At 47.8% G+C, this 22,635-nt stretch overlaps 3 protein-coding genes across 3 annotated transcripts; all 3 read right to left on the reverse strand.

Annotated features, from left to right (window-relative positions):
* Positions 1 to 417: 417 nt before the first annotated feature.
* Positions 418 to 7,046, reverse strand: LOC148833531 (mast cell tryptase-like). The gene is made up of 5 exons (XM_088916624.1): positions 6,808 to 7,046; positions 5,442 to 5,619; positions 3,822 to 4,093; positions 3,446 to 3,594; positions 418 to 943 (listed from the first exon to the last, which is right to left on the reverse strand). Exons 1-5 carry the CDS (start codon positions 6,863 to 6,865, stop codon positions 779 to 781), a joined length of 822 nt encoding a protein of 273 aa, XP_088772750.1. The 5' UTR covers positions 6,866 to 7,046; the 3' UTR covers positions 418 to 778.
* Positions 7,047 to 10,238: 3,192 nt separating this feature from the next.
* On the reverse strand, positions 10,239 to 12,582 carry LOC148833532 (serine protease 27-like). The gene is made up of 5 exons (XM_088916362.1): positions 12,534 to 12,582; positions 11,959 to 12,136; positions 11,124 to 11,395; positions 10,720 to 10,865; positions 10,239 to 10,403 (listed from the first exon to the last, which is right to left on the reverse strand). The coding sequence occupies exons 1-5, from the start codon at positions 12,580 to 12,582 to the stop codon at positions 10,239 to 10,241; spliced, it is 810 nt and encodes a 269-aa protein (XP_088772488.1).
* A 2,171-nt stretch (positions 12,583 to 14,753) lies between these two features.
* On the reverse strand, positions 14,754 to 19,420 carry LOC148833533 (tryptase beta-2-like). Its single transcript, XM_088916366.1, has 5 exons — positions 19,363 to 19,420; positions 18,644 to 18,821; positions 18,041 to 18,315; positions 15,665 to 15,813; positions 14,754 to 14,954 (listed from the first exon to the last, which is right to left on the reverse strand). Exons 1-5 carry the CDS (start codon positions 19,418 to 19,420, stop codon positions 14,796 to 14,798), a joined length of 819 nt encoding a protein of 272 aa, XP_088772492.1. The 3' UTR covers positions 14,754 to 14,795.
* Between the last annotated feature and the right edge of the window lie 3,215 nt (positions 19,421 to 22,635).

The raw sequence follows: 22,635 nt of genomic DNA on the forward strand, positions 1-22,635 counted from the left end.
TCTGAAACTAATGAAATAATCTCATTTCTGCTCGGGAGGACAGTGCCCCCTGCAGGCTCCTCACTCTACTGCAGTACTGTAATACAACCAACCTAAATTGTTGTATTAATCCAATTTTCTTTTTACCGATGTATCTATGTAAATCTTCTCAGAAACAAATACACCACCATCATTGTGACTAACCATTCTCATTGAAGTGAAACAGTATACATTAGCAACACCCTGCAATACAAGCCTTTACAAGAGAACATTGAGATGCACCATTTCTGAAATGAGTTATATCTTCACAGCACTTGACAACACATTTCAGGGGGAGATGCATTCACTGCTGTACAGAGTTGAAATTCCAATAAGGTCAGACCCCAGACCAAGAGCTTGAATGCTTGCATTTTATTGAGTTGCCAAAAGAGAGACAATTATATCTGATCTCTCACAGCAAGCAGAGCAAAGCCAAGAGCACAGCCTCACCAGAGAGAGAGGAGATCCCAGAATATTCCTTAGTAATAAAAATACACCGCAGGACAGGAGACACAGTGAGAGAGAGAGGATATCCCAGATAATCCCTCAGTAATAAACACACACCACAGGACAGGAGAGACAGTGAGAGAACGGAGATCGCAGAGAATCCCTCAGTAATAAACACACAAGAGGGAGAGAGGAGGTAATAGTGGGAACAGTACAAAAGGTGACATTGACAAGTGATAAATCAAATATCATATTGAGCTAAGCCTGCAGTTTGCCAGCAAGTCAGCCAGGGGCACTGTCCTCAGATGGAGCCTCAGATCCCAGTGTGTTTCTTTATCCAGTCCCTGTAGGTGGAGACCCGGGTGTAGATTCCGGGGGATAGCGGGACGGCACATTGCAGCCCAAAGCTGACGATCCCGGCCTGGAGCCAGGGGCTCCTCTTATTTTTCCGACAGACCAGGGGGCCCCCAGAGTCGCCCTGCAGAGAGAGAGAGAGATCAGGGAGAGTCAACGGTGAGAGGCTGAGGAGAGCGAGAGAGTGATCGATCAGTCACCTCCTTCATTGCTGAAGATCCAGGGTCAGACTCGTCTACTGTACACCCACACAATCGGGACAATCCAGGAACAGACTCATCTACACCCACACTATCGGGACAATCCAGGAACAGACTCATCTACACCAACACTATATCAGGACAATCCAAGAACAGATTCATCTACACCCACATTATCGGATCAATCCAGGAACAGACTCTTCTACACCCACACTATCGGGACAATCCAGAGTCAGACCCATCTACAGTACATCCACACTATCGGGACAAGTCAGGAACAGACCCATCTACACCCACATTATCGGCACAATCCAGGAACAGACTCTTCTACACCACTATCTGGACAATCCAGGAACAGACTCTTCTACACCCACACTATCAGAAGAATCCAGGGACAGACTCTTCTACAGTACATCCACACTATCGGGACAATCCAGAGTCAGACCTATCTATAGTACATTCACACTATCAGGACAATCCAGGAACAGACTCATCTACAGTACATCCACACTATCGGGACAATCCAGGAACAGACTCATCTACAGTACATCCACACTATTTGGACAATCCAGGAACAGACTCATCTACAGTACATCCACACTATCGGGACAATCCAGGGACAGACTCTTCTACAGTACATCCACACTATCGGGACAATCCAGAGTCAGACCCATCTACAGTACATCCACACTATCGGGACAATCCAGGAACAGACTCATCTACAGTACATCCACACTATCGGGACAATCCAGGGACAGACTCTTCTACAGTACTTCCACACTATTTGGACAATCCAGGAACAGACTCATCTACAGTACATCCACACTATCGGGACAATCCAGGAACAGACTGATCTACAGTACATCCACACTATTTGGACAATCCAGGAACAGACTCATCTACAGTACATCCACACTATCGGGACAATCCAGGGACAGACTCTTCTACAGTACATCCACACTATCGGGACAATCCAGAGTCAGACCCATCTACAGTACATCCACACTATCGGGACAATCCAGGGACAGACCCATCTACAGTACATCCACACTGTCGGGACAATCCAGGAACAGACTCATCTACAGTACATCCACACTATTTGGACAATCCAGGGACAGACTCTTCTACAGTACATCCACACTATCGGGACAATCCAGAGTCAGACCCATCTACAGTACATCCACACTATCGGGACAATCCAGGAACAGACTCATCTACAGTACATACACACTATCGGGACAATCCAGGGACAGACTCTTCTACAGTACATCCAAACTATCGGGACAATCCAGGGACAGACTCATCTACAATAGATCCACACTATCAGGACAATCCAGGGACAGACTCATCTACAATACATCCACAGTATCGGGACAATCCAGGGACAGACCCATCTACAGTACATCCACACTGTCGGGACAATCCAGGAACAGACTCATCTACAGTACATCCACACTATTTGGACAATCCAGGAACAGACTCTTCTACAGTACATCCACACTATCGGGACAATCCAGGGACAGACTCATCTACAATAGATCCACACTATCAGGACAATCCAGGGACAGACTCTTCTACAGTACATCCACACTATTGGGACAATCCAGGGACAGACCCATCTACAGTACATCCACACTATCGGGACAATCCAGGAACAGACTCATCTACAGTACATCCACACTATTGGGACAATCCAGGGACAGACCCATCTACAGTACATCCACACTATCGGGACAATCCAGGAACAGCCTCATCTATGGTACATCCACACTATCGGGACAATCCAGGGACAGACCCATCTACAGTACATCCACACTGTCGGGACAATCCAGGAACAGACTCATCTACAGTACATCCACACTATTTGGACAATCCAGGAACAGACTCTTCTACAGTACATCCACACTATCGGAACAATCCAGGGACAGACTCATCTACAATAGATCCACACTATCGGGACAATCCAGGGACAGACTCATCTACAGTACATCCACACTATTGGGACAATCCAGGGACAGACTCATCTACAATACATCCACACTATTTGGACAATCCAGGAACAGACTCATCTACAGTACATCCACACTATCGGGACAATCCAGGGACAGACTCATCTACAATACATCCACACTATTGGGACAATCCAGGGACAGACTCATCTACAATACATCCACACTATCGGGACAATCCAGGGACAGACCCATCTACATCCACACTATCTGGACAATCCAGGGACAGACTCTTCTACAGGACATCCACACTATCATGACAATCCAGGGACAGACCCATCTACAGTACATCCACACTATCAGGACAATCCAGGGACAGACTCAGCTACAGTACATCCACACTATCGGGATGGACCCAGGAAAGGTACAGTATATGGGAATCAAGCAAACCGAACTTTGCCTTTCCAGTAAACCTACCTGACAGGTGTCCTTGCCTCCTGCCTCGTACCCGGCACACAGCATCTCTGGCAGGATGACGTAATGTTGTTTTAACATCTTCTGACACTCCAAGTTGTCTATGATGGGGAGCTGGACTTCCTGTAGCGTCTCAGGTTCAGACAGAGAAACTGGAAGGCAAGGAAGACACTCAGAGACAGAGAGGAGAGTCTGATATCTCAGTCCACATCTCCACATCTGATCACACGCACTTCAGCACCCTTCCTGACAGAATGCAAGGGGACAATTGTGCCTGAACTACGGTCAGAAAAGTAAACACCCTGGCTCCGAAACCTGGGTGGCACTGAAAGTGTGGGTGTGCAATATTCCCAGTTCCGAAACCAGCAACATCTCCTACCTGAATTTCCGACATTTCCCCAGCCTGTGGCCCAGCAGTCCCACTTGGCAGAGATGTTGTTGGAGGCCTCAGCCAGGGCGACGGGCTTGACGTATTGGTTGATGGTGGCAGTCTCATTCAGCTCTATCAGGGCAACATCAGACCCTCCTTCGACATTATAGTACATCTCATGCACGATGATCCTCTTCACTGAGTGAGTTTGCTGGTATTCATTAGAATTCGACAGCTGATAGCCTCCCAGCGTGATACTTGATTCCCACCAACTCAAGGGGCTGCAAAGTAGGGGACAGCTGTTATAGTGGGAGACCTCTGAGGACAACAGGGTTGCCACTGTAAGAGGTGCCCTTGGACCATTAGGTGGTGCCCTTTCCTCATGTCCGGTCTTTCCAAACCATTTCCCCAGTATGGTGATAGAGAAAGCCATGAGGTAAACTGGGTGAAATCGTAGTTCCAGGTCTTGGCTACTAAGTCATTACAGGTCCTGCAGTGTCCTGACTGCCGGTCAGTACAGATCCCAGGACACTGTCAGTAAGAGTAGGGGTGTCCTGACTGCTGGTCAGTACAGATCCCAGGACACTATCAGTAAGAGTAGGGGTGTCCTGACTGCTGGTCAGTACAGACCCCAGGACACTGTCAGTAAGAGTAGGGGTGTCCTGACTGCTGGTCAGTACAGATCCCAGGACACTGTCAGTAAGAGTAGGGGTGAAATAAGCTATTTAAGTGAGGGGAACTATGATATTGATGGCACTACGAGACCCTGCAGAGCGTCTCAGTTCATATAGGAACACACCTGCATTCAGGTGTAGACTGTACCACTGGCTTCTTATCACATTTCTGTGCTGATGATACTCAAATATTATGTTCATACTAATTACATTTCAATGAAACACAAAATTTAGGTGTAATATTTGATCCTGGATTGGCTGTTGAGTCTTAAATGCTAATTACTGTAAAAAAAATTATTTCAACTCAGAAATGTCACTAAACTGCCTCCTCGCTTGGGAACCTTTCTTTTCCAAAAAGCTGTTACTGAATTGGTGTACTGGCACACTGGCACTCTGAGTTACTTCATTAGCACACACTGCACTGGAACACTGAGTTACTGCTCTGGCACACACTGCACTGGCATACTGACTGTCTACACTGGCACACTGTCTACACTGGCACACACCACACTGGCACACTGACTGTCTACACTGGCACACACTGCACTGGCACACTGACTGTCTACACTGGCGCACACTACACTGGCACACTGACACACTGCACTGGCACACATTGCACTGGCACACTGACACACTGCACTGGCACACTGACACACTGCACTGGCACAACTGCACTGGCACATTGACTCACTGCACTGGCACACACTGCACTGGCACAGACTGTCTGCTTCATTTTCTAATGATTTATTTTCTGACGTATTTCTAAGTACTTATATTTCTTATGTGTGCTTGTTTTGTTTTGTTGAGTAATTTGAAATGTTATGTAATGTAATATCACAATAAAGTAATATTACAATAATAATAATAATTATTATTATTTTTATTATTATTATTATCATCCATCTTCCAGCTGTGTTTGTTATAATAAAGGTAAAGTAAAGCAGTAGATACTTACAATTCCACACAGTGCGCTGCAGTGAGAACCCAGCGATCACTGATCAGGGAGCCACCACAGACTCCTCCTCTCCCTGCACTGCGCATAACAAGATTGAGAGAAGCCATCCAGGGCCACCGTCCCTCCTTCGCATCCTGTCCACCCACTATGGAGCTTCTGGACAGAGGAGAGCTGGACACTGGAGAGAGAGAGGGGTTAATACAGACACACTGACTGACTGGACACTCCAGTACATTAACACTGCACTGAGAGAGAGGGGTTAATACAGACACACTGACTGACTGGACACTCCAGTACATTAACACTGCACTGAGAGAGAGGGGTTAATACAGACACACTGACTGACTGGACACTCCAGTACATTAACACTGCACTGAGAGAGAGGGGCTAATACAGACACACTGACTGGACACTCCAGTACATTAACACTGCACTATTTTGACTTGAACACGATAAGGAAGACTAGTAGTAGAGTAGTAGAGAAGTTTATTGCCATATATACTTGTACATCTTATTCACTCTGATCTCCTAGGACATACACATCACACAATACAGCAGACGACACCACACGATATAGACAGTAAGTACATTATGACATAATGAATTAATTTACCAGCACAAGAAATGTGTAATAGTGAAAGAAAAGACACATGTTAGACCAAGTAAAAAGTGAATAGTGCAGATGTGCATCAAGTCTGGGGTGTTGCAGTCAGCTGTTGAGGATTTGTACTGCAGCAGAGTAGAAGCTGTTCTTGAGTCCAGCATCTGTGCTTTAATAGCGCGAAACCGCTTGCCAGATCGCCGGGGGAGAACAGTCTGTGGCCGGGATGGGTGGGATCCTGAAGGATGGACTGAGCTCTATCGTCGCAGCGGATGGTGAGAATCTAACCGATTGATGGTAGAATTCACATTCTATAATCGTTGCCACAGCCCTTTATACCCTCATCCCAGTACTCCCAGTGCTTGCTCAAACACGGTCAGGGCGCCTCTCGGTGAGACCGACAGATTTCCAACTAGGTCCCAGTCGGTCTGATCTACAGCCCTGTTTCAGGCGATCGAACCTGCTGTGTCACTGCTCTGACATGGAGCTCACCAGCGTCCGCTTCTCCGCTCGCGCTGGTTTCAGACTGTTTGATGGGGAGAGAAGTCATGAGCTGCAGCCCTTTCCCCCAGGGGGCGCACAAAGCCGGATAACAGAAACCTGCTGTCTAGGAGTCTTACTCAGCCTCTTGGCTTTTTCAATTGACCCTTTGATGTGGAAAAGGTATAAATTAGGAACTCAGCTTTAAGCCAGCCAGAGCCTGCTGCCTGTGAACATGCAAGGTCATTGGAGGAGAAATGAGCCACGAGCTTGGTCACTCCTTACCTTCACACGTGTCCAGGATCAGGATCCAAAACAGCAGCTGCAGGACAAGTGTCTTCATCTCACCGACACCTCACTGGACACAGAGGACTGACCTTCCCAAGCTTCTCACTTGACACTAGACTGACACAGAGGACTGACCTTCCCAAGCTTCTCACTGGACACTCAACACCGCAGATTGAGCTTCCCTGACTACTGCTGGACCCTGGACACAGAGGACTGACTGCTGCTCCCACTCCACTGCAGGTATCTGGAGACCCTGAGCTTTATACAGATCCACCAGCACTGGTAACCACTCCCCCCAGCAGACTGGAATCTTCCCTCTTGCTGAAGAGGCAGAACTGAGAGCTGTATCTCTGCTGGACTCGATTGCATCTGTGCACGGTATCTGGACCCCAGAGGAGCTGACAGGGCCCGATCATATCTGCACCCAGAACCCGTGTCGGATGGTATCTGGGCTTGAAACGGTGACAGGGCCAGATGATATCCAGCCCTGAAAAGTGCTGAAGGATGAAGATACAGACCCCTGTGCGATAACACCTCAGTAAGACTCTCCCTTGCCTTGGGATCTGTTTCAGGGCCAGATGGACACAGATGTTCAAGACTCCAGGTCAGCAGACAGGTGTCTGCTCTGTGATGCTCTGTGTTGCTCTAAGGCACTGTGGGCTGCTGACTGTGAACCCAACAAGCCACCCTCAGTAAAGGCACAGCGCTCTGACTCTGGGAATCCAGCTCCAGGAGCTGGGTGTTTTCCGCAGGCTGGCAGAGTTTGCCGAATGTAACATGGTGGGTCTTTAGGCCTGCCTTTTCCCTGGTTAGAGGTTCGATGTGTTGTGGAGGTAGAGAGCCGGCGTGTGGTCGCTCAGAGCCAAGTTCCGTCACTCATTCAACACAAGTAACAAGGTCTTAGAGAAGAGCTTGTTGCTCACAAGGTAATGCAAGCATTATGGCTCAAGAGAAAAAAAATAATACAGTTTTCCAGGCTTCTAGAGGAAGAAAAGATTGCACCTTAGCTGAGTAGCCGATGGAGTGGTTCTGAGACGAACGAGGGGTATGTTGCATGAGGATTTAATACAGAACTCCTGATTGGAAGCCCAGGTAATGCTGATGAGAGACATGCTCACATGACAACCAGGGAGAGAGGAGCAGTTCAGAGATGTTATATTTGAGATAATTTTTATTTTTAAGATTATTTTATGAGATGTTGATTTTTAAGAGGTTTAGAGAAACGATTTGGCTCGGTGGTGTTAGGGGCCCTGTAGTGGAGAGCGGGGGAAGATTCCTTCTACGGCACCACGCAGGGGAAAGAGAGAAAAAATGGAGAAAATACAGGATCAAGGAACTGGAAGAGGCAAAGAAGAGCACCTTGGGAAAGGCGCTGGCAGGACAGGATTCAGGCAGGTTCTTGGTCTTGGGGCTCTCAGGTTTCAGATCACGGGGACAGGGGTCTCTAATCGATCTAATCAATCAAGTCCGCTGGTGTAGCGGAGCTAGTTCGGATATGGTGACGTCACCTCTCTCCCTGTGCGTAGCAAGGACCTCGGCTGCCAGGGCTGAGGGACGTCTCCTTTAGCTCATGCGGCTGGTTCCCTGTTGCATTACGCCAGAGACCCGGGTTCGCGCTCCAGGTGCTGCAGGACAGAATGGGTGGCGGAGGAGACGAGCCCGCACGGAATCGCGACGGTCACACTGGCAGCACGTCTTCATGTCGTTCAAATCACAGAGCACCTTCATTGTGGCATGTCGGGCATTAAGGATTCGTTTAATTAGCAGACTGGGTGTCGGCTTGGTAAGGGGAAGTTTGAACTGAAAGTCTTGATTTGGAGCCCCAGCAGAAATGCGCTCGGACCGGCTCCCATGAAGCATAGTTCAGGACCCTATGCAGACGGTATAATCCGGAAGTAGGTGGAGAAGGACAACAGGGAAGAGACGTAGAGGATCAGGACGGGTGGACAGACAGGGGGGCGTGACGACGGTGATCTGGGGCTTGGGGGGGCGTGGCAAGGGCAAACAGATCCAGACAGTCCAAAGGGGGCATCCGGGGCTCAGTCCAGAGTCCAAGAACCAGGGGATCTGTCCAAGACGAGACAAAACAAGGTTAAAATCCGGAATTGGATCCAGAACAGGGACAGGGAATAAAACCAGGGTAACGAGGCCAGATGCTCCAAGCCCCGGACTCAGCTGGTCAGGACACCATGAGGAAGCCTATGCCATCGGGTCTCTCCTGGACGCGCTGGTAGGCGGCCTTCTGGGCATCCATCTCCCAGTGCTGAGCCAGGAATAGCGAGAGCTCCAGGCTTAAATAAGGAGACAAAACAGGGGGCAGATGCAGGTAATCTACTAAAATACAAAAGGGTTGGAGGGATGACGACCGTGACAGCTTGCTTGCCTGAATGCCACAATCTCCTTATTGTAGCCTTGGGCTGTGAGCTGTCACCCAGTCAGGGTCATAATATGTTGGTGATTCCAATAGTATAGATGATTATGATGGTGGCCATGGTTATGGAGGTGACGTTGACGATGATGATCATTTTCCTGGAGATCATGGTGATGCTGGTGATGTGAATACTGGCAGTGATGGAGATGACACTGTTGATTCTGATGATGGCGAAGATGCTCCATAGTAATGGAGGAGATGAACGTCATTGTCATGGAGATGATGGCAATGGGGTTGAAGCAAGAGAGGTCTTTTATGGGATTTTTTTCTGCTTGCAATAAGTCAAGTCACCCTTCTGCAATTGTTTCTTTAACTGGAAACAATTGCAGTGCAGCTCAGTTTCTCCCCTAGGCTCTTGATAAACACTTAATTCCCAGCTGAACAACCACACTGCATCAGAAAGATGATGATGAGAGTGGTAGTGACATTGATGAGCGTAATTGTGATGATCACGGAGATGATGATAGTCACTAAAAACTGGTGAGAGATCTCTTATAATCAGCCCTCATTGAATCAGGTCACCCTCAGCTAGTTTGTCATTAATTGGATGAACTGAGGCTCAATTTCCCTCCAGGACCCCTGATACATGGTTCATTTCACCCTGAGCTGCATGTTAACTCAACCATCCATTTTTAAAATGTGTGAACATAGACTCAGTCCAAGAGTATGAGTGCTTTGAGCTTTATTGTTTTATTACACAATCACAACACAACCAATGAAAGAGAGGAGACAACCAAGTCACTCGGCAATAAAAATAGCAGGCAGAGCAAAGCCAAGAGCAGAGTCTCACCAGAGAGAGGAGACAAATGAGACTCAGTAAGAGTGCAGGACTCCTCTATCCAGGTCTTCATGTAAATGTGAGAGATATAAACGGATGAGTTAAACAGATGCGGAAGACACTGAGGCTACTGTGACCAGTGATAAATCAAATATCATATTGAGCTAAGCCTGCAGTTTGCCAGCAAGTCAGCCAGGGGCGCTGTCCTCAGCTGGAGCCTCAGATCCCAGTGTGTTTCTTTATCCAGTCCCTGTAGCTAGAGACCCGGGTGTAGATCCCAGGGTGCTTACTGCGAGCACAGCCCTTTCCGTACCCGAAGCTCACAATCCCAGCCTGGACCCAGCTGTTGCTCTGTTTACAGACCAGTGGTCCTCCAGAGTCACCCTGGGGAGAGATACGAAAGTGTCTTCAGTTGGGGGTTAAAGGTCACCGTTCATTCTGGACTCATGAAGACAGTGGCTGGCTCAGTTCAGTCTGTGAGCTTCCCAGTCCTTCAGGGGCTCTAGTGTCATCAGTCAGGGGTTAAAGTTGTCTGTTATCCTGTGTATGTCCCGAGAGATCAGCGCGATTAAGAATTCCAATGTACATATGGCAGTAAACTACTCTACTCTCTACTGTAAGTGAATCTGGACTCATGAAGACAGTAACTGGCTCAGCTCACACACTGAGAGCCCCCCTCCCAGCCCCCTCTCTGTCGCACCTGGCAGGTGTCCTTCCCTCCTCTTTTGAGACCAGCGCACATCATCTCTTTCTGAATCCGGAGGCCTCTCTGCATCTTCTGACAGCTCTTGTTGTCTATGATGGGGAGCTGGACTTCCTGAAGTGTGCGCGGATGTTTCAGAGCCTCTACAGAGGGAGAAAGGGACAGGTGGGTCAGTCGGCCAGGCAGGGATGTCAATGGTTCAGTATTTCTGCAGAAACATCAGGAGCCAGCCCGTGTCGGAGAGTGACGTCCCTACTGCAGCAAAGCAAGGAGTGAAAGTGCATGCGTTTCAACTGCAGCCTGCACTGGCCCTCGTTTTCACTGAGGGGTGCTCTTGGCATTTGGTCATCTGCTTCAGGAGTGGCCTTTTCTAAGACCACGACAATGAACGCATCTCCTACCGTTGGTCCCGACTTCACCCCAGCCCGTAGCCCAGCACTCTGATGTCTCGTTGAAGGCCTGGGCTTCACTGGCCAGAGTGACGGGTCTAATGTACGCATTGCTGGACACTGGGCTGTCCAGCTCCACCAGGGCGATGTCAGAGCCCTTTGCAGGACTGGTGTATTGCCCATGAATGATGACCTTCTTCATGGAGCGCATCTGCTGGTTATCGTGGCTGCTGTCCAGCTGGTATGCTCCAAGGATCACCCTGGATTGCCACCATTTAAGGGATCTGCAATACGTTATTGTTAATGGGGATGGGCACGGTAGCAAAGACTGGATTGAAAAAGATCAGTGAATGGAAGCAAGTCATGCCTTGCATTCTTGGGATTTCTCTGGAATCAGACGGAACTAGATTTTTGGTGTTTTGTTTGTGTTACTGGAACCTGGATATAGAGATCAGGACTCCAGGTGGGACACCTGCTGTTGTTTGTATTAAAAGAGCTCAGATTCAGAGATCAGGACTCCAGGTGGGTCACCTGCTGTTGTTTGTGTTAATGATGCTCAGATACAGAGATCAGGACTCCAGGTGGGACACCTGCTGTTGTTTGTGTTAATGAAGCTCAGATACAGAGATCAGGACTCCAGGTGGGACACCTGCTGTTGTTCGTGTTAAAGGAGCTCAGATAGAGAGATCAGGACTCCAGGTGGGACACCTGCTGTTGTTCGTGTTAAAGGAGCTCAGATACAGAGATCAGGATATGGTTTATGTTAACGATCAGGCGTCTAGGTGGGAAAGCTGCTGTCAACAGAGCTCAGACACAATTTTAAACATAGGAGACAGAAGTCACTCACTCATCAAAGCAGTGGGCTGCAGTGAGAACCCAGTTCTTGTCGATCAGAGAGCCTCCACATTCACCGACATCCAAAGGCTTCCCTCTGAAAGGAACGATCTTGAGATAAACCATCCAGGGCCACTCTCCTTCCTTCGCATCCTGACCCCCTGCGATCCGGGACAGACTGGATCTGGACCCTGGTAAGGGAGGCCAACACAGGTAAGGTGTTCATAAAATCACACTAATCAAGTAAGGAGATACTTTGTAATCCCAGTCTTGATTAGAGTTGTTTTTATGGTTCTCATCCCTCGTAGAAACTAACGTGTTCTCCTGTCTGTGCTGTATGGTGGATCAGGCTAGGCTGAAGTAAGGGTGAATCATTTCAAAGCAATAAAAACCTTGTTATTTTTTCAAATGTTTAATCCCTGCTTTCTTTCTTTGACACACTGTAGCATGTTGTAGCACACACAAAGCAACAGCCATGTTTAATAAAATTAGACGAATGCAGAATTATGACTCAATGTTCAAAGCACCCAATTCTGTTATACGATGTGATATCTGTAATAACCGGTTACCCTCCAGATATCTTCATACCTTCAAAAGTGTTCAAAATCAACAGCCAAAACAATAGCATCTTCACCATTCTGATGTCTGAAGAGAGCCTGTCCCAGTGTCAGATGGAGCAGGTCTCTGCGATGGTCAGTCCAGAGCTCTTCAGAATTGGTGTTGGTCTGTACAGAGCCTGAATCAGAAAGACTATGCAGCTCTCTGGCTTCCTGCATGATCACAGACACACCTTCTTGAGGTCTCAGTATGTGATGATGATGATGAGAAGGATCTAGGATCTCAGTGAAGTCGTGCGAGGTGTGAGGAACCGTTTCACAGTTAGTCACATGTCGGGATTGAAACCGTGCTGTGGTTTTCAAAGTTCTTTACTTCCTTGTGTCTTAGTGAGACAGGCAGGCCAGAAGTAACTGGTCTTCAGATTTCTTGGAGAGCTGCGATGGAAACAGACTAAAAGTCTGCCTATGAAGTAAAAAACAATATGTAGAAACATAAGAACAAGCTAAAAAAAAAAGGTTGTGATTTACTTGTTTTAAAGTGTTTCAAAAGTCTCAGAAGCCTTCCGCTGATGAGTTCTGACTGTGAGAGCCACACGAGGGGTCTGCAGAGGGAAGGATAGCAGTGTCTGAGCTCCAGCAAACTGGGAAGTTTCATAAGGAACAGACAGACTGGAGGACAGAGGACATCTCAGCAAGGATCGGACATGGACAGGAGAAAGGGAGCAACGACATCCCCCCATTTGAAAAAAGTCGGATTTTGATACACTAAATACACCCCACACACTGCATGCTTTTTTACTCTGACTTAACCATGCGATAACTTTCAGCAAAAGAATTGCAACACTTTGCACCAATTCCTGCATACTCAACACTTTTTGCAGAAGTGTGAGATTCAGATATGTGCTGACAAAGCAAAAGAGGGGGGGCAGCACACCAAGGGGGGCAATTTCCTGTTGTCGGGCATCTGTATGAGGTCCTCTGGACTGGACACTGCGCTGGACTAACCACCTCCTCTCTGCAGCAGAGACTGACTGTGTTCCTGTGGTCAGCAGGCATCTGTATGAGGTCCTCTGGACTGGACACAGGGCTGGACCGACTGTCTCCTCCCTACAGCAGAGACTGACCAGCAGGCACAGGAAGTGGAGGGGTGTCCCTGTGGTCAGAAGGGGTCTTCTCCTGAGTCAGGAGGTGAAAAGAGTCTGTGCATGGTCATCTGGAGTGGAGCGCTAGAATGCCCACCTCCTCGCCATCAGTAGGACTGTGTTTGGGATCCTGGACTGTGAATCTGTGGAACCACAGGAAATGGGATGCAGGATGCTGCCCCTACTGCACAAATTTTCACTGGTGGGAAATTGTGCTGTCAGCAGTCTACTTCCTGGATCCGAGTAAGGCTGGAGGAATTCTGATGCCGATCCCAAGCAGGGAGAAGCTGTGCGAAACAGGAAGAGGACACGGATGGACACAGGAGCTGCTCCTAGCTTGTTCGTCACACACACTGACAAACTCATCAGTAACTACTCCAGCCTGGGCATGGGATGTGTTGGGAGAGCCAGGCTGTCCAAGGTACTAAAGCTCTCAATGTCCATTTCCAGTGCTACTGCACAGATCTCCCCCCTCTGGTGCTCTGCGTGATGCAGTCACTAGAGAGTCATTAGAGAGTCGTTGGGGTTAGAAATTTCTATCGATGGTGCTGCTAGCTGAAATACCAATCCAACAAAAACTGTGGCTACATAATACGACTAATCACTGATACTACTGAAGGTACTCATGATCCTGTACAACTCCTGTTGCAGCTGTCCCAAGTAAAGCCACTAGGTGGCAGCCGTGAGCTTTCCTAGGCTTTGTGCTCTCATAGGTGGAAGAGGAAGACGGATTAATAATAATAACAATAATAATAATTGAATTTTCGAAGAGGTAACTGCTATGAGCCCAGGTCCCAGTGTCCCAGAGGATGGTGGATCAGCAAATAAATTCAGTCCCAGGACAAGGAGTTTGAATGCTTGAAGTTTTATTGAGCTGTTGATGGAGTTACAGTACAACTGATCTCTCACAGCCAGAATAATACAGCCAAAAAACACACCTCAGAGAGACGAGTTGCCCAGCAATAAACACACGCAACAGGACAGGAGACACAAGTGAGAGAGAGAGGAGATCACAGAGAATCCCTCAGTAATAAACACAGAACAGAGGAAATGATGTTGCAGGTGATATTAACTGATTGATCAAACAGATATGGGTGAAGCAGAGCCAGTTAGCCAGGAGGGGGCGCTATCCCCAGGTCTCAGTAGAAGGCTCAGAGTTGAATGTGCTCCGTTATCCAGGCCTTGTAGCTGGAGACGCGGGTGTAGACCCCGGGGGAGAAGGGCTGAGCACAACCCCTACCAAAGCTGACAACCCCAGCCTGGACCCAGCGGTTCCCCCTCTTACACACCAGAGGACCCCCAGAGTCTCCCTGGAGAGACATGGAGAGAGACAGCCTGTCAGGGCAAATGGCTGCTTCTCTCACACCTTCATGTCCTGGCATTTCAAGTCTGCATTACACTCCCAGGGCTGATCCGAACAAGCCACTACAACAGCCTGGTCTGCCTTAATGAGCCCCGCATCGTATCTGAGGGTCTGCTTTCAGGATTTCACATGGGATTTAATTAATTGGGGCAAAAATTAAAAGGTATTAAAATGAGATAATCAATCAGGAGTGCGGATCCCTTTTAATATGGATTCAGGAAGACAATAACTGGCTCAGTTCAGTCCCTGAGAGCCCCAGTCCTTCAGTGCTCTAGTGTCTTCAGTCAGGGGTTAAAGGTCACTGTGAATCTGGACTCATGAAGACAGTAACTGGCTCTGTTCAGCCCCTGAGAGCCCCAGTCCTAAAGTGCTCTAGTGTCTTCAGTCAGGGGTTAAAGTTTAAGCTGGAGTCATGAAGACAGTAACTGTCTCAGTTCAGTCCCTGAGAGCCCCAGTCCTTCAGTGCTCTAGTGTCTTCAGCCAGGGGTTAAAGATCAGTTTTAATCTGGACTCATGAAGACAGTAATTGACTCAGTTCAGTCCCTGAGAGCCCCAGTCCTTCAGCTGCTTAGTCAGGGGCACAGAACCCTGTTGATCTGGACTCATGGAGGCAGTAACTGGGTCAGTATAGTCTCTCAGTGTCCCATTATGTCTTACCTGGCAGGTATCCTTCCTCCCGTCCTTGAACCCGGCACACATCATGTCTGACTGGATGGTGTATATGCTGTTGTACATCTCCTGGCAGTGCTGGTTGTCTATAATGGGGAGTCGGACTTCCTGTAGAGTGTGAGGCCATTGGAGAGGATCTAGAAAGGGACAGAGGTTCAATTCAATTCAAGCATCATTGTCCACTTGAGGAGAAGATATGAAGAAGAAGCTATGATACATTTAGTTCAGGCAGGGGGCTGCGTCAGCATGCGTAGGCTGCAAAGGAACAAGTAAAGGTTTATTCCCTGCTGAAAAAAGAAAAGAAACACAATGTTTTGGCTGTGAAGCCCACACGCTAAGACGTTTGCAGTTATGACACATTGTTTGCAGTGGGGATGAAAGATTTCCTGTGTCTATTAGTACGACACCTGTAGACACAGAGGCATCTCCAAGATGGGAGGAGTGTGAACTGGCAGCGGAGGGAGTGAGAGACACAATCCATCACACACCTTGCTAACCTTGACTCCCTCTGCTTATAGTCGATATTTAAGGTGATTTGTTTGCCCCCAATCAATTTGCTGTTTATTTTGACTAATTTACTCAGCCTATTACAATCAATGGTACTTATCTTACCAACCCAGCAAAGTGAGACAGTATGTTAAACACTTTCAGTGAATACTTTCAGGAGAAAGGCCTTAGGATGGTTCTATCTACCTTGAACTGGCTTAGTTTCCTTCGAAAAAAGAGTCTCTGTTGTTTTTATAAATGATGTCTCAGAATTTGTCCCAACTCAGAGTTTTGGCTATGACCAGTCCAAGTACATGTAATCATTGACAATTCCTACAGTTTGACCATTAATCACACTAGGTTGGAGGGATGTTGCGTTTTTTCCTAAAATCCTTGAACAGCTCTGTTGTTTTTAAAACATTTAACTGCACAGAGCACTCATCCCCCTGTTTAGTAACTTCATTTACAATCGGTCCATGATGGTTTTCTGTGTCCCTTATCAGGCTGACCAGGGCTGTGTCATCGGCAAACTTAATGAGATGTCTGTTTGTGTGTTTGTTTTGACAACTGTCAGTGTGCAAAATGGACAGTGAGGGGGACAAAACACAGCCCGGATAACCAGTTCCCCAATGGGACCTGTTGAGTCCTGTTTGATTAAGGTTAAGGACCCATCTTATCACGTTACTGTTTAGCCTGAAGTTGTCTGAGAGTATCTGTGCAAGCAACCATGGTTGTATCGCATTAAAAGCAGAGGAAAAGTCAACAAATAATCTCCCTACAACTGACCCTGTGTCACGGCCTCCACTAATCAGACACCTGATTTGTTTTGGGTGTGTGTGTGTGCGTGTGTGTGGGTGGGGTGTTAACCAGTGGCTATTGGATAAGAATTTCTAAAACCTGCAGGACTCCCATCATTAAGAACTGCCACTGCCCCCCCTGACCCCTGCACTACATAGACAGAAATATGGGTCTTGTACTTTCACAAAAAATCACAAAACCTTGACAGAGATCTGGTAGAGGAAATTTAACTACTCTGCAAATGTGAAATTGCCCTCTGTGATTTCTCAGTATTAGGTCTCTTTTAGAATCTTGCTACTGTCACGGCCTCCACTTCTTCCCACAGACGCCGACGCACATCCTAATTATCCAACCACGTCCCTCATCCTGCACCACACCTCCCGACCCCCCACTACTTAAGGGCTCCTCACCTGCACCTCCTCGCTCAGTATTCAGTTTGTACTTATAGAGCTCCCCTTCGTTATAACCTCTTCTTCTGAGAAAACCATCGTCTTGAGAAAACCTGGCTTCCAGACCTACGCATCCTCCTGACTACGACTTCTGGCTAAGTAGACCCGGCTTCCGCTCTCCACTAAATTTCCCTGTCTATCATCGTTAGCTCAGCCCCGCATAGGGTCCAATCCCCTTGCTTAACCCTCCGGCACCCACCTTACACCTGGCCTGATCAGGATACCGGTAGGCCAGATTTAACAATGTGCATCGTCTACTCCCCTCCTTCCTTTGAATGCAAACTGCAGGGGGTGAGTAAGGGCAATAAGGTTCCTTGTAATTTATTGTTTAAAGAGTCCCTCCAGGCTTTGCACTGGGAGAGATGTAAGAGAAACGGGCCTGTAGCTATCGATCTTTGGAATAGGGATGATGATAGATCTTTTCCACAGAGAAGGGGTGATTTGTAGATTTAAGGGCAAAACAGAGAGAATGATCACACACTTTCAATGGCAAGATAAACATAAAAAAACATTAAAAACCGAAGTCATATGAGTGAGAGGATCTGCATGAGTCAGCTTGTGCCTTTAGGATAGCCCCCGATTATGGGTGAACCAATCAAAATGAGACGCAGACGCCTGTCTCCCGCGGTACCTTGGGTCCCAATGTTCCCCCAGCCTGTAGCCCAGCACTCTGACGTCTCATTGAAGCGGTCACTGCTGTCTGCCAGGGTGACGGGACTGATGAACTTGCTGGTTGACACTGGACTGTCCAGCTCCACCAGGGCGATGTCAGACCCCTGCTTGGTGTTGGTGTACCCCTCGTGTAAAATCACCCTCCTGATGGAGCGGGTCTGTTGGTGCTCATTGCAAATGTCAAGCTTGTATCCTCCCAGGACCACCAGCGACTTGCACATCTTAAGGAAGGGTCTGAAAGACAACGTGCCCAATGTCAATGCCTGCAAATCACGCTGAATGGGTCAGCTTCAGCCATCTCTGTGTTGCAGGAAAGGGTCTGAGTGTTGATCCTAAGTAGACAGCGATTGACAGAAAAAGCCTATGGTGAAGAAGTATGTGTGCTGTGGTTTGTGTGAATGGAGGTAGGATACAGAGATCAGGACTCCTGGTCATACACCTGCTGTGGTTTAGGTTAATACAGACCAGAGATCAGAAGGTGAGGTGGGACAACGGCCATGGGCTTTGTTAATAGAGCTCAGGAATCCAGGACACATACTTTCAAACATGTACCAATACTCACTTCTTCAAGCAGTGTGCTGCAGTAAGAACCCAGCGATCGTTAAGCAAGGAACCACCACACTGAAATGTTCCGCTAAATGTCTTCACTTGAACAGAAGCCATCCAAGGCCACTTTCCCAAATTGGCATCCTGGCCTCCCACTATAGACATCCTGGACTGAGGAGCAAAGTCACTGATCACTGGAGAGAAATTAAATTTGATCAGTACACACTGACTGACTGGACACTCCAGTACATTAACACTGCACTGAGAGAGAGGGGTTCATACAGACACACTGACTGACTGGACACTCCAGTACATTAACACTGCACTGAGAGAGAGGGGTTAATACAGACACACTGACTGACTGGACACTCCAGTACATTAACACCACACTGAGAAAGAGGGGTTAATACAGACACACTGACTGACTGGACACTCCAGTACATTAACACTGCACTCAGAGAGGGGGGTTAATACAGACACACTGACTGGACACTACAGTACATTAACACTGCACTGAGAAAGAGGGGTTAATAGAGACACACTGACTGACTGGACACTCCAGTACATTAACACTTGACAGGTCATATCAGTTACTGAGTGGATGTGATGTCTGTTGTCTGCGGTTCTGTCCAGTATACCCACAGAGGGACTAGAGACCCTGGAGTTATAGCCATCGTCTCAGCTGGCACCCTTCAAAACAAGCTTAACAAATTGATGAATTAATTCTCTTCTTACCTTCTGTCGTGCTCAGGATCAGAATCCAAAACAGCAGCGGGAGGAATAGCATCTTCATCTTTCAAACGTCTTACTGGAGAAAGAGGACTGAACCCCCTCAACTACTGCTGGACACTGAGGACTGACCCTCCCCAACTACTGCTGGACACACAGTACTGACGCTCCCCAACTACTGCTGGACACACAGTACTGACCCTCCTCAACTACTGCTGGACACACAGTACTGACCCTCCTCAACTACTGCTGGACACAGAGGATCGACCCTCCCCAGCTACTGCTGGACACAGAGGACTGACCCTCCACAACTACTCAATGAACACAGAGGACTAATCTACTGCTGCTACCCCACCAAATCTCCAGTGAGACTGTCTGACTGCAAGAGTCTTTCCATTTTATAGGGTCTTCATTGTGGGTGACAGAGTGTGACCCAGTTTCTGAGGAAGTTGAAGATTAAAAGATTTTCAGAGAAAGGAGACTGTCAGACCATTTTCCAAACAGCAGTAAAACATTTCATATTTCTGATGGTATCTATCCCCCCCCAGGCACCCAAAAAAACCATAATGTCTATATTTACCACCTACCAATAAAAACTCAAAACACCAACCGCATCTGATGTTGTCTGTGTCAGCAGATCACACACTGTCATGGAGATGATGGTGATGAGAAGGAGTAGGATGAGTAGGTTCTGATGACGGTGGTGATGATAATGGTGATGATGACTGTGAGGATGCAGAGGAGAACATGATAGTAATGAAAGGTGATGCGGATGCTGATTGTGCTGATGACTTTAATTGTGATTCTAACGATCAGAATAGTGATGCTGGCGATTTTGGTAATGATGATGATGAAAGAGACAGAGACCTCCAAGCCTCCAATCCTACATTGAATCAGATCCTCATCGGGCGGAGCAGTGACACTTTGGCTAAGGATCTGCTCCTGTGTTGGAAGGTTGCTGGTTTGAATCCCGTGGCTGGTAGGGGGATCCTTCTCTGTTGGACCCCTTAACCCCAGCTGCTCCAGGGGTGTCATATAAATGGCTGACCCTGTGCTCTGACCCCCAGCTTCTCTCCCTGTCTGTGTGTCTTATGGAGAGCAAGCTGGGGTATGTGAAAAGACAAATTCCTAATGCAAGCAATTGTATGTGGCCAATCAAGTCATCTTATCTGTATTAGCATTTCATTCACTACATTTAGGTTTCATTCCAAAACCTGCAACCCAAATGTGTTGCAGCACATTTATCACATTTATACAACAACCAGTGGAGCCTCTAAAGAAATGAAATCTTGAAGCTCACTGAAAGATCTGAGAGATCTTGCTGAAAAATCTGACACTAGGTTACAATAACTTCTAAGTTGGATCAGGTGTGGGGTGTGTTGTAAAGTGCCCTGCAAAGACACAATCTCAAAGGATTTCCATCTACAAACATATTCCTTAAGACCGTACCAAGCACTGTTAGATGTGAGACTGTCCTAACTCAGGGTTAGTGCAGGACTATACTGCAGTATAGGATGCTTTCTATAAGGCAGTGGTCTCCAGTCATCTTAAACACAAGATCGCAAGTCAATGCTTGATTGCAGTTTTATTGAGCTGAACCCGGTGCAACTGATGTCTCCCAGCAGGCAGAACAAAATCAAGGAGCAGAGTCACACCAGAGAGAGAGAGAGCAAGGAGATAACAGAGTTACCAAGTAATAAACACACGCAACAGTTAACAGGACTCGCGATGGCAGAGAGGAGGATCAAGGGAGACAGCACAGCAGTTGGTAAAAACTGCTGATCTGAGGGACTTTAAAAATGTAAGAGTATGACTGTGCCAGAAAGTCAGGAGGGGGAGCTATCTGCAGGCCTCTGAGTCGAATGTGATACTGTATCCAGTCCCTGTATCTGGACTGCTAGAGTCTCCCTGGAGAGTGAGAGCAGTCAGTGACACAGATGCCCATTTCTCTCTGGATTAACAGATGATAACTGGGCCTGGGGTCCAGGTTCCTATTAATCTGGACTAAAGAAGACAGTACAAATACCCCCCCCACTCCTTCAGCCCCCTCCTGTCAGTATGTGCCTCCTGTTCTCAGTTTTAATTTGGGCAGATATTCTCGCTGCTGAGAGAGACATCGACAGTTACCAGCTAAACAACGGTTCTATCCCCCTGACCCTATATAAACTCTATATTTTCTCTCTATACTGCCTGATCTATACGCTCCTTCTCCAGGATCACAAAGAACTAACACTGCTCCATAGCAGGAAATCAAACAGCAAAACTCCAAGTTCTTGTAGGGTACAGTGAAACGGACACCTACTGAAGTGAGCAACGCTTCCCCCCCCCCCAGCCTGTAGCCCAGCTCTCCGACAGCTGGGTGCAGTGGTCAGAGCAGGATGTACTCGGTGTGTGTGACCGGGCGGTCCAGGGAGGTGCCAGACCCATTCGTCTGTGCTGTGTGTCCTTTGGGGATGGCCCTCTGCGTGCAGCTCACCTCTCGGTGGTCTGTACCAGCAGCACCAGAGATTTACACAATCTGAGGAGCCAGGCAGTGCAGGGCAGGTGCCCCGTGCAGGAGCACAAACCCGCTCACCTCTACGCCCTGGTGCCGGGGCACGGTACCGTCTCGGGCAGCCTCAGCGCCCTGAGCTCCAGTGCTTAGTGCCTGACTTGACAGTCTCACCAGCCGTTTCTCATGAGATAAAACAGCCGCTCAGGATGTGGCGAAGGCGCTGTTTCAGCAGCAACCAAGCGATATGATTAAGAGATACAAGAGGCTGCTATAAACAGGAAACTGTGGCTTTTTGATTTAGAGATAAATTTATCTATAAAAACCATCTATATGACCACCGAGACCCTCGCAGGGTGTCTGGGGGCGGTTCTGCTTTCCTCCTGCTAGCCCAGACCACAGCACTGTGGTGCCTGTGGATCTGGTACCTCCTGGTGCTGGTACCACCGGACACCACCTCTGTCCGCCCCTCCTTAACCTCCTGTCCGGCCCCCCGCCTCAGGATTACTGGTTTCTGAAATCTCCAGAGGGACCCCCCTTACACTCCAAATAAGCAGCTAGCACACCCTTGTGGAAGAGCATTTTCTAAATAAAATGGACTGTTTAAGAAACAAAAAGAGTGGAAAATGTGGGGAGAAACGTTCCTTATTGATACTGAAGAAAGATATGAGATGTGAAAACGGGGTTAACTGACGTCTTTCTGCACAAAGACTTCTTGTGACACAAGATGTTCCAAGTGCTTAAGCACTTTTGAGTTATGGCAGGGATGGGAGTCAACCGATAAGAGA

The sequence above is a fragment of the Atractosteus spatula genome, chromosome 5 (genome assembly GCF_055471065.1).
Source record: "Atractosteus spatula isolate fAtrSpa1 chromosome 5, fAtrSpa1.hap1, whole genome shotgun sequence".
Lineage (NCBI taxonomy): Eukaryota > Metazoa > Chordata > Actinopteri > Semionotiformes > Lepisosteidae > Atractosteus > Atractosteus spatula.

Bases quoted from the DNA above. Each gene is read 5' to 3' on its own strand.
- LOC148833533 (XM_088916366.1), bottom strand. From the start codon at position 19,420: ATGAAGATGCTATTCCTCCCGCTGCTGTTTTGGATTCTGATCCTGAGC. The intron at 15,814-18,040 runs GTACCGCGGGAG...GTCCCTTTCTAG, and splicing joins GGGGAACATTGGGACCCAAG to ATCCTCTCCAATGGCCTCAC. The intron at 14,955-15,664 runs GTAAGACATAAT...ATGTCTCTCCAG, and splicing joins GGAGGAAGGATACCTGCCAG to GGAGACTCTGGGGGTCCTCT.
- LOC148833531 (XM_088916624.1), bottom strand. From the start codon at position 6,865: ATGAAGACACTTGTCCTGCAGCTGCTGTTTTGGATCCTGATCCTGGAC. The intron at 5,620-6,807 runs GTAAGGAGTGAC...CTCTCTCTCCAG, and splicing joins GATCCTGGACACGTGTGAAG to TGTCCAGCTCTCCTCTGTCC. The intron at 944-3,445 runs GTAGGTTTACTG...CTCTCTCTGCAG, and splicing joins GAGGCAAGGACACCTGTCAG to GGCGACTCTGGGGGCCCCCT.
- LOC148833532 (XM_088916362.1), bottom strand. From the start codon at position 12,582: ATGGTGAAGATGCTATTGTTTTGGCTGTTGATTTTGAACACTTTTGAA. The intron at 12,137-12,533 runs GTATGAAGATAT...CTCCCTTACCAG, and splicing joins GATTTTGAACACTTTTGAAG to GGTCCAGATCCAGTCTGTCC. The intron at 10,404-10,719 runs GTGCGACAGAGA...ATCTCTCCCCAG, and splicing joins GAGGGAAGGACACCTGCCAG to GGTGACTCTGGAGGACCACT.